This window comes from Calidris pugnax, unplaced genomic scaffold, assembly GCF_001431845.1.
Source record: "Calidris pugnax isolate Ruff unplaced genomic scaffold, ASM143184v1 scaffold133, whole genome shotgun sequence".
Lineage (NCBI taxonomy): Eukaryota > Metazoa > Chordata > Aves > Charadriiformes > Scolopacidae > Calidris > Calidris pugnax.
In genome coordinates, this window is record NW_015090977.1 from 950,938 (window position 1) to 960,678 (window position 9,741).

At 55.3% G+C, this 9,741-nt stretch overlaps 1 protein-coding gene across 1 annotated transcript; it reads left to right on the top strand.

The window, feature by feature from the left end:
* Positions 1–273: 273 nt before the first annotated feature.
* On the top strand, positions 274–7,910 carry SLC47A1 (solute carrier family 47 (multidrug and toxin extrusion), member 1). The gene is made up of 16 exons (XM_014953057.1): positions 274–596; positions 1,143–1,211; positions 1,563–1,711; positions 1,871–1,913; positions 2,629–2,673; positions 3,071–3,168; positions 3,399–3,496; positions 3,819–3,932; positions 4,173–4,240; positions 4,527–4,635; positions 4,722–4,797; positions 5,122–5,191; positions 5,796–5,928; positions 6,302–6,396; positions 6,623–6,704; positions 7,093–7,910. Exons 1-16 carry the CDS (start codon positions 507–509, stop codon positions 7,326–7,328), a joined length of 1,575 nt encoding a protein of 524 aa, XP_014808543.1. The 5' UTR covers positions 274–506; the 3' UTR covers positions 7,329–7,910.
* The last annotated feature ends 1,831 nt before the right edge of the window (positions 7,911–9,741 follow it).

The window sequence follows — 9,741 nt, forward strand, 5'->3', positions numbered from 1 at the left end:
GGGTTTAATATTTTTCCTAGAACTTTTTTTTTTTTTTTTTTTTTTTTTTTTTTTTTTTTTTTTTTTTTTAAAAAAAAAAAAAAAAAAAAAAAAAAAAAGAAAAATAGTGGGAAAAGCCTTGGGATTTTTGATTTTTCCCTGTCTGTGCATCTTTCATCCTGGAAAAGAGGATTTCTAGTGAAGCCGTTAAGCCACACACAGACAAGGTCATCTGCCAGACTGGCTGCGTAACACCAAAATACCACAGGGCAGGTAGAAACTTGCTTTGAAAGACAAAGCCATGGAGAGCCTGTGTGAGTCCTAGAGCTGGCTCCTCTGCCCCCGCAGAGCTGGTGAGCAGGGACGGGTTCCCAGAGCCCTGGCCTTGAGGCGAGGCGCTGCATTGACAGCAGGAAACAGGACTGTTCATAGTCCAGCTGCTGGGGGAAGGGTGGTGTTTCTCAAGTCCTAATTGGTCCTCATCTCACCTTCTTCTCCTCCTCCTCCCATCCTAGTTTGTCGCCCAGATGCTGGGGTTCCTGATCAGTGTGGTCAGCTCCATCTTCTGTGGTCACCTGGGGAAAGCTGAGCTGGATGCTGTGACGCTGGCCGTCTCCGTATGTATTATTGATTCTGCTGTGATTTAAAACACAAAAATTATGACGTGTCGCTAAAAGAAGGAGGAAAAAAGCAAAGCCTGTAGGAATGTACATGTGAGGACTCTGCATGTAAACACAGCCTGATGCAACACAAACATCACATCCACCAAACCCTTCCTTCTTTTGCTCCAGGCAAGGCAGGAGGGGAACGGAGCAGTCAGTGGGTAGACCAGTGCAAGGCCAGCATCTGGGCAGGGACCTGGAGCCTGTGACCAGCTCTCTGGACCCACCAGACCTGGGGCTGTGCATGTGGCTAGGAGCAGCATTGTTTGTGGTCCTTTAGATACTCACCCCGTGCTAGAGGATCCTTTTCTACACCAGACGAGAGAAGAGGCTATTTAGCTAACCAGAACATGTTATTCTGAGAAATAGAGAAGGGCTGGAAACCTCCCAAAAAACTCGTAGCAGAACTGCCTCCCCACCCGGCTGGGAGGGACACAGTGCTTTTGGCCAGGTCCCCTGTCACACTGCCTTGCAATTCAAGTCCCTTTGTCTCTCTTTCAGGTTATCAATGTCACGGGCATCTCCATTGGTTCTGGTTTAGCCTCAGCATGTGACACACTGATGTCCCAGGTCAGTAGCAGCCCCCCCTTTCCTTGTGCCTGGCCGGGTTCGATTGGTGGTGTCTCACCTCCTGTGTGGTGTGATCTGGGCACAGAGGGTGGGAGGACAGCAGCTTCCAGCCAGCACAGGGCTACAGATGCACTGGCTGGAGCCTGCTCCCTCCCTGCAGCTCCCCAAGGCAGCCCTGGGTCATGCCTGGGTAGCAAAGGGATGTGCAATCTACCCAAGAACCAGTTAAACCCAACCAGCCTGGCCACTAGCCACACTAGCCACTGCAGGGTGTGGGAAATGCATTTAATCAGCCCGTTGCTGCCCTTTAGTTCCCTGTAACACTCACCTTGGTCCTCTCTCCTGACTCAGTCGTACGGTGGCAAGAACCTGAAGCAGGTGGGCACCATCCTGCAGCGGGGGATCCTCATCCTGCTGCTGTGCTGCTTCCCGTGCTGGGCACTCTTCATCAACACCGAGCAGATCCTCCTCCTCATCCGACAGGATCCCGAGGTCTCCAGGTCAGGGGTGAGATCGTGTCCTTCTGGATCAGGCATTTGGCTGTGGCTGGATTGCCACGCAGCGTTGAAATCAAGGCTCTGTGGAACTTGAGTGCAACGCTGCTTGGCTTGGCTCTCGCTTTGCTGTTTCATTAATTGGGGAAACAACTCTCTTTCCAGGTTAACTCAGATCTACGTGATGATCTTTATTCCAGCGCTTCCTGTAAGTTGCTGCTAAAGCTGTTAGAAGCTCTATATTTCTCAGTAACACTAAGAGAAAGGAGGGAGAGTCTTTGCTCTGCAGATCCCAGGGCAGCAAGGTTTAGGGTTTTACATGTCCCTTGATCTTGGGCCTTAACAGATGTGTGTTGGCCAGCAGCTGCTGGACCAGCAAACATCCATCTTACTGTGCAAAGGCTTTTACTGCAGGCCACGTCTCTGCACAACACATAACTGGTGGTGGACATTGGAACCAGGGGCTCCAGGGCTCACTCTTAGCCCTGAGATAAAGGCTGCAGCTTGCTGTTCACACGCACTCGTAGCTGCTGGGCTCTCAGCTAGTTACACCATCTCTCTGGAGAGACTCCTCTAAAACACCTGGGGAATAAGTGTCTGTAGGTTAATGTTTTCTTCCAAAGTTTCCAGGCTCTCTTGTGCTGATGAGGAAGCACAGGATGTTTCCCATTTGGAGACCGGATCTCTCTTCCCCAGTGGGAATGGGAGGTGCCTTTTGTTACTCTTGGGGTGCAGCCAGTGCTGGCAGATGCCACGCTTCACCCAGACCACAGGAGCAGGGTGTTGGGCAGCGTGCCTGGCTGGGGCATACTGGAAAGGCAATGGGGGGATCTGAGGGGAGGACCTGTCTGTGAGTGTTAGTTCATGGCTGGCTGTCAAACCATAGTGTGGCAGTGCTGATGAAATAATCTTGGTTCTTGCAGGCGGCGTTTCTCTACCAGCTGCAGACAAGATATTTACTAAGCCAGGTATTGTATAACTAGCCAGGTTCTGGGCCATAAATTAAAGGTATTCCCAGGAACATGGATAAAGTTGGGGAGCTAAGTTCATCCTGTCCTGGGGAGAGCTGGGCTGAGGAATGTGTGAGGCACAGCCCACAGCCAGACCTGCAGGGCAGGAAGAGCTCATGGGAACCACACTGTTTCCTCCATTTCCCCGTTGCTACCTCCCAGTTCTGCACTTTGTTGATTGCATGAGCTCCTGAGCCCTGCATGCTTCCTTCTGCACCTCTAACACAATCCTGAAACAGGAGCAGCCTTCTTGCCCTCCTCCCTGGGCACTGATGAAGGTTTCCCCTGTGTTTGCTTGATGGGGACTTGGGCGGTGCTGAGGAAGCAAACTCTAAAGTCTTTCCTTGGCTTCCAGGCGATCATTTTGCCTCAGGTGTTGACGGGGATTGCAGCCAACATCCTCAATGTGGCCATGAACGCCTTCTTCCTATATGCGCTGAAGCTGGGCATGGTGTAAGTGTGAGCAGAGGTGGTGACAGCATCTCCATGGGTGCAGGGGTTGGTTTGGGGCTGTGGTGGTGTCCTGGGTGCCCAGTTATGCCGCCTTCTGACCCTAGCCAACCATCTTGGAGAGATAAGGCTGGAGGGATCTGCTCATATCTGCAGCAAGGCTCATCTCCTGCTGTTGCTGAGAAGGTGGTGGAGCAGGACGTTGTTTGTAATCTGCCTGTTTCTCTCCCCAGGGGCTCTGCCTGGGCTAATACTGTTTCTCAGTACACCCAAGCCATTCTCCTCTTCCTTTATGTGTGGTGGAAGAAGATCCATGTGGAGACCTGGGGAGGTACTACTTATAGCTTAATCCTTCAAAATACCAGTGTCTGGCCCTGGAGATTTGGCCCTGTCACCAGCACCCATGGTGTAGGTCTGACAAGGGGGTTACCATCCCCTCAAGGCGAGTAGATGCTGTAAGTTGTGACTCCCCCAAGTACATTCTTGCTGATCACCCTGGCTCAGGAATGCACCGTGGCACAGCAAGACTAGGCTTATGTCCTGTGAGCTGTGGCTTGTCATTGTTGTCCTCAGGGTCCAGAAGAGCATATGGTTCCCCTTTGGGGGAGGAGAGGGAGAACATGCGTTCATTCTGCTTCACTTCCTCTTTCCAGGTTGGACCAGGGACTGCCTCCTAGACTGGGGGTCCTTTATCCGGCTGGCGGTGCCCGGCATGCTCATGATGTGTATTGAGTGGTGGACCTATGAGATTGGGAGCTTCTTGGCAGGTGAGTCCAAATCCTCTTTTCCCTCTGGTTCAGCAGGTCATCTTCCAGCCATACCTGCTCTGGTGGCTGCCTCTTGAGCGTGTCCCCAGAGAACATCCTGCCAGCTGCCTCCTCGCCTGCAGGGTTTGTTCTGCAGGATGCTGCATCTGTTAGATGGGAGCCATGGAGTCACTGTCCCTTTGTCAGAAAAGGAGAATTTTTAATTCTGACCTAATGAAGGAAGTGATGAATCTTTTCCAGGGCTGCTCAGTGTGGTGGAGCTGGGTGCGCAGTCTATCATCTATGAGCTCTCCTCCGCAGCGTACATGGTAAGGCCCGGGCATATTAAAGCAAGACCAGCCTGGGAGGATCCCCCAAACAATGACCCTGCAGATCAAGGCTGGGGAGGGAAGCCAGGGTGGGAAGCAGGAGTCAGTACCTGGCAGGTGATGACTCTCAGGCCTGCTCTGCAGCCGCACATCCAGGGAATGTGCTGCAGATGGAAAATCCCTTTCCTGCAGCAATGCCAATTTGCCCCAAATTCCCTGCTGGGGCAGAAGAAAATTGCTGCAGGTTCTATTGCCCCTCACTTCCTCCTTGTCTCCTGCTACTCAGGTGCCTCTGGGCTTCAGCGTGGCTGCGAGTGTCAGAGTTGGCAATGCCTTGGGATCGGGGGATGTGGTGCAAGCCAAGACCTCCTGCATCACTGCGCTGCTGTGTGCAGGTCAGCCCGGGTCCTGCAGAGGGGAATAAAGGAGCGGGACTTGCTGCCCTCGAGGCAAGCAAGTGGACAATTTCTCTTTCTTTCAGGAGTTTTTGCTGTAGTGGTTGCAACGTTACTGGGAACCCTGAAGGATGTGGTGGGATACATCTTCACCAATGACAAGTGGGTTAACAGCTTTCTTTTGAGTATTATTAGCTTCTTGGAGGGAGTGATTTCTATCCCAGGAGCTGCTCAGAAGCTGCTGATGTAGTTCATGAACCTCCACCTGGCAAACCTGTTCCCCAAGGGTTTCTCCCCACTGTCCAGTGTCACTGAGCAGCATGGATGCTGCTGACACTGGGACACTACCATGGTGGTACCCAGGCTGCACACATCCCCCCAAGTGTTGTGGGCTGGGGTCAGGCTGAGGGAGATATGTCAGAACCAGAGTCCCTTGGGACCAGGCCATGCTGCTTTCCCTGACCAGTACCTACATCTTCCCAACAGGGAGATCGTTATCTTGGTGTCCAAAGTGATGATCATCTTTGCTCCGTTCCACTTGTTTGATGCAGCAGCAGTGAGTATTCCAGCATGTGGAGCGATTCCCTCTCTGCAGGTTTGGGGTGCAATGGAGAGTGCAAAGCTGCCTCTAGCTGGTTCTTGACCTGTTAAAACAATACAGAGAAGCAAACTGAAAAAAATGTGAAAGCAGCTGCTTGCATTCCCTGTGGCACCTCAGTGTCCCCCTGTGCTTGTAGTTGCCCATTGGCATTACTGCAGGACAACTCAGTTCTTCTCCTCCCCCCCCAACAAAGCTTCAGCTTTTTATTAGTTTTTCAGAGCAGCACAAGTGAGCTTATGGCTTTTCAGAGGTGTCAGATACTCACGGCATAGTGGCAGCACTCATACAACTTGTCAGATAGTATCCCTTGCTAGAGGGACACTGTCCCCCTGCCAGCCTTTCGGTGTCTGCAGACAGCTCCACGTTCTGCACCTCGGTTGGCAGCTGGACCCAGAGGAGCCCTGCACCATGTGCTGTGGCTTTGGTCCCTCTTGGCTCTGTGGGACAGTGCTGTGGCTTCCCCATGCACAGGGCTGTGCCATTCCCCAGAGTTCCTATGGTGGTACCTTCCATAGCACGTGCTGTCCCATATGTTGATCCCTCTGCCTGCTTTCCTTAGGCGACCTGCGGTGGCGTGCTGCGGGGCACGGGGAACCAGAAGATGGGTGCTATCGCCAACGCCATCGGCTATTATGCCATCGGCCTCCCCATCGGCATCTCACTGATGTTTGCGGCTAAGATGGGGGTGGTAGGTACGTGTGGCCTTCATTTGGCTTTGTGTGAGCTGCCAGCACTGCTTCTGCTGGGCCGGACCCTGTGCTTTGGGTAAAGTCTCAGTCCTGGAACTTGTGCTCAGATCTTCCTTTCTATCGGAGGGGCTGGCCTGCATTCTGAAGCACTTCCCTGAGGCAGGCACTGAGTAGCCTCCATCAAATGGGGGAGTGAGATGTCCCAGTAAATGCAGGCTTGGTCCCAGCATAGGACCGCCTCAGGAGCTGTCTCTTCTTGAAGGCCCTCAGGGCAGCTCTCCCATCAAGACTGGGTTAGACGTGGGGTGATAATCTGACCCCACTGAAGTCCTTGGCAGCCCTCAAGCCCTCCTTGAAGTAACTCTCCATCCTGCAGGCCTGTGGGTGGGGATGATCGTTTGCATCTCTCTGCAAGCCCTTTCCTTCTCGGCTTTTGTCATGCGCATGGATTGGAAAAAAGCTGCAGAAGAGGTGAGACTTGTGTTCTGGTAACTCCTAGAAGATATTTGGTGAGTTCCTGCCCCACTACAATGCTACAGCCTTCTGGAGGGAGGCAAAAGTGAAATGAGATCTGTCCTTGAGGCATTAATTTGGTGCTGACAGTGCTTGCTTTGGGAGGGTGGAGGGAGGAGGCTCAGGTTTGCTTGGCTGGGCAGGACACCCTTGCTCTGGGACCAAGTCTTCTGTGTGTTTTCAGGCTCAAGTCCGAGTTGGACGGAAAAAGCAACTGGAAGATGTGAACTCCAATGGCACAGCTGCTAACAAAACAACTGCTGTGGGTAGGTAACCAGGCCCAAATTCTCCACCCAACCCTTCCTTTCCTTCACAGTCATGGCAGCCATGTCTGTCCTGCAGGCCTGGGTGGCTAGAAAGAGCACAGTGGCTGGTGCTTGTCCTAGGCCAGCAGTACTTCTGTGCTTAGTTATGGGGTACAAGGTACGTGTTACCCAAGTCACCACCCTGGCTGCTCCAGGGAAAAGCCTGGACTGCCAACCAGTGTCTGCCTTACCTGGGAACACGTGCCACTCCACTTATGGCATGTCCTGGTGTCCCCGAGCCTTGGAAAAAGACCCTCTGGACTGTCACTACTGCTTGTGCAGCATCAGACAGGATTCCTCTGACTTTGCAGCTTGGCTTCCCTGCAGTCCTCACCGTTCTCTTGCACAGATTACATCTCCGTTGACACGGACACTGTGGACACCGTGGTCCTGCCTGAGAACATCGTGGGGGGCGAGAGGCAACCTGACCACCAGCTCATGGTGCAGGAGGAGCCTGCTGTCATCCCTGCTCCTCCAGCTGTGGTATGGAGGGCCCTGATCATCCGCCGTGTGCTGGCTGCTGCCACCGCCGTCGCTGTCCTGCTGGTGGGCATACTGGTCCGGCTCCTGACCGGCAATGGCTAGACCCAGTGACACTGGGGAGCTGTGCACAAAGCAGGAGGGCACGTAGTCATGTCCCAGGAGGATGGTGTGGGGGATGGAGTTCCCCCCTCAGTTGCTTGTAAAGAGTCACTTTGCTCAGTTTCTGATTAACTCACAATGTTTTATCCCACACACAGAGTTCTTAAAGGGGGTGGGGGTGCGGCACCTGGGAAGAAAAGTGCTGGAGAGCTGGTCTGTCCTGCACTGCACTGGGATGTCACTCATGACAGGCAGGAGCCCATCCTGGGGCTGGCCCAAGGAGACAGGGACCTCATCCTGTCTCTCTGGGGGCATTTGTCCATGGCATTTGCAAATGGCAGAGGCTCTTGCTGTCCACATCATTGCTTTTCCTCACGCACCGGTCTGTGCCATCGTCTCGGTGGGGCAGAGCCCACTCGCTACCTCCGTGGCAAGATCAGCAAGGCTGATCTTGTTAGAAGATGGTTGAGTCCTCTCCAACTGCTGCTGGGGCGTGGGGGGGCTGGCCACTGGCCCTGCTCTCCCTGCTGCGTGGCAGGCACAGGGCCTAAAGCAACTCTTCTTTGCACTTTTGTAAGGTGGGATTTTGATACAATAAAGTTTTCTGAGTAAATGTTGGGCTGTTACTGTGGTGTGAGCGTGACCCCAGGTTGTTGGCAGGACTGAGCCTGGTTCCTGCACCATGGTGGGCTTGCTCAGGGTCTAACCTCTGCCTCCTGGCCCTGTGCTTTGGGGCTGGCTCTGGGTGCAAGAGCAGCCAGGGGCTCGCAGAGGTACAAGCAGGGCTTGTGCACCTCAGCTGCTGCGTGGGAGAGGGTGGTGTGGGGCACAGCCTTACAGGTCTGCCCCAGGGTCTAATCTCTGCCTCCTGGCCCTGTGCTTTGGGGCTGGCTCTGGGTGCAAGAGCAGCCAGGGGCTCGCAGAGGTACAAGCAGGGCTTGTGCACCTCAGCTGCTGCGTGGGAGAGGGTGGTGTGGGGCACAGCCTTACAGGTCTGCCAAGGACCAGCCATGTATCTCAATGCAAATGCCCCCAGCACTGCCTGCCCACCCCTGCCCTCAGCACCGAGCCCCTCGGGACCGGCCCCAGGCTCTTACCTGCAGCTGTGTGACAGCAGCGAGGCCACTGCCTTATGGCCATGCCATAAGGCCACTGGGGGTGACTACCACGTAGAGTTGGGGCACGGCACCTCCCTGCCACCCCACAACTCTCCTGGCACATGGTGCTGGCTGCCTGTGGGCTGGCAAGAGAAAGACCTGACATAAAGAAGCTCGAAACAGCCACTAACCCCCACCTCAGCAGCCTCTGCCCAGATGTGGGGAGGATGTGGCAGGCTCTGCCCTGCTCGGAATCCCACTAGATTTAGGGATGGGACCCTGGGGTGAGGAGGAAGCCTGCCTTGCTCAGCCCCATGGGCTACCCCATCCCACTGGTGCCCACCTCCTGAGGGTCTGCAGGTCCCGTCCAGCTCCCCTGCCCTACGCGGGGCCAAGGCAGGACTCTATATTTGGCCTGGCGGAGCGGTGCCGGTGAAACCCGACGCTGCTGCGCTGTGCGAGGCCGACAGCTGGAGCCAATGGGGCCAGCTTGTCTTGGCCACCACCACACCGTGATGAGAGGGGCCGAGACCAGCAGCAGCCCCCGCCACTGCCGGCAGCAGCTCAGGGAGACCGCACACGGACCCATGGACCCTCCATCGCTGGTGGAAGAGGCAGGCAACCCTCCAGCCCCCCGGCCGGCGGAGCCAGGGCGAAGCAGGAGAGAGGTATGAGGGCTCACGGGAGTGATTTGGGAAGTCTTGGTCCCTTGCACCGCACATCCGGGCTCCTCCGTGGTGCACAGGACCCTCGCTGCCCTGTCCTGCCCCGCTGCCCGCACTTCCCATCGCCGCCCCGGCAGCAGGCGGTCAGCTCGCCTGGCCCCGGCTGAAGTTCACCCCACCGTTGGTTACACATTGCTCACCCCGAGGAGGTGGTTTTTAACCGAGCGCGGAGGAAGAGGGTTCTTTCACTCCCCCTGGGCAGAGCGGCAGCATGAAGAAGCAGGCGGACCTCCCCGAGGAGAACGGCTTCAGCGAGGCGATGGCCGCCGGCCAGCACGATCTCACACCCGGCAGCTGCGGGAAGAAACGCCGCTGGCTTCGGTGCTTGGTCCCGGACAACTTCTGGGAGGACGCGAAGAAGCTGCTGGTGCTGGCGGGGCCACTGGTGAGAAGCTCGACAGGAGAATGCTCCCCCCAGCACGGCCACCCCTGCTCACCTCCATCTCCTCTTCCCCTCGCTTAGATCCTGATCCAGCTGCTGATCTTCCTGATACACCTCGTCAGCTCCATATTCTGCGGCCACCTGGGCAAGGTTGAGCTGGCTTCCGTCACGCTGGCCATCGCTGTAAGCATTCCACGGGGCTGCCCCTCTGC

What these genes read in the sequence shown, in the direction of transcription:
- SLC47A1 (XM_014953057.1), top strand. Translation starts at nt 507, where the DNA reads ATGCTGGGGTTCCTGATCAGTGTGGTCAGCTCCATCTTCTGTGGTCAC. An exon ending in GGCTAAGATGGGGGTGGTAG is followed by an intron (nt 5,929 to 6,301) that starts GTACGTGTGGCC and finishes TCCATCCTGCAG; the next exon opens with GCCTGTGGGTGGGGATGATC. An exon ending in TAACAAAACAACTGCTGTGG is followed by an intron (nt 6,705 to 7,092) that starts GTAGGTAACCAG and finishes TCTCTTGCACAG; the next exon opens with ATTACATCTCCGTTGACACG.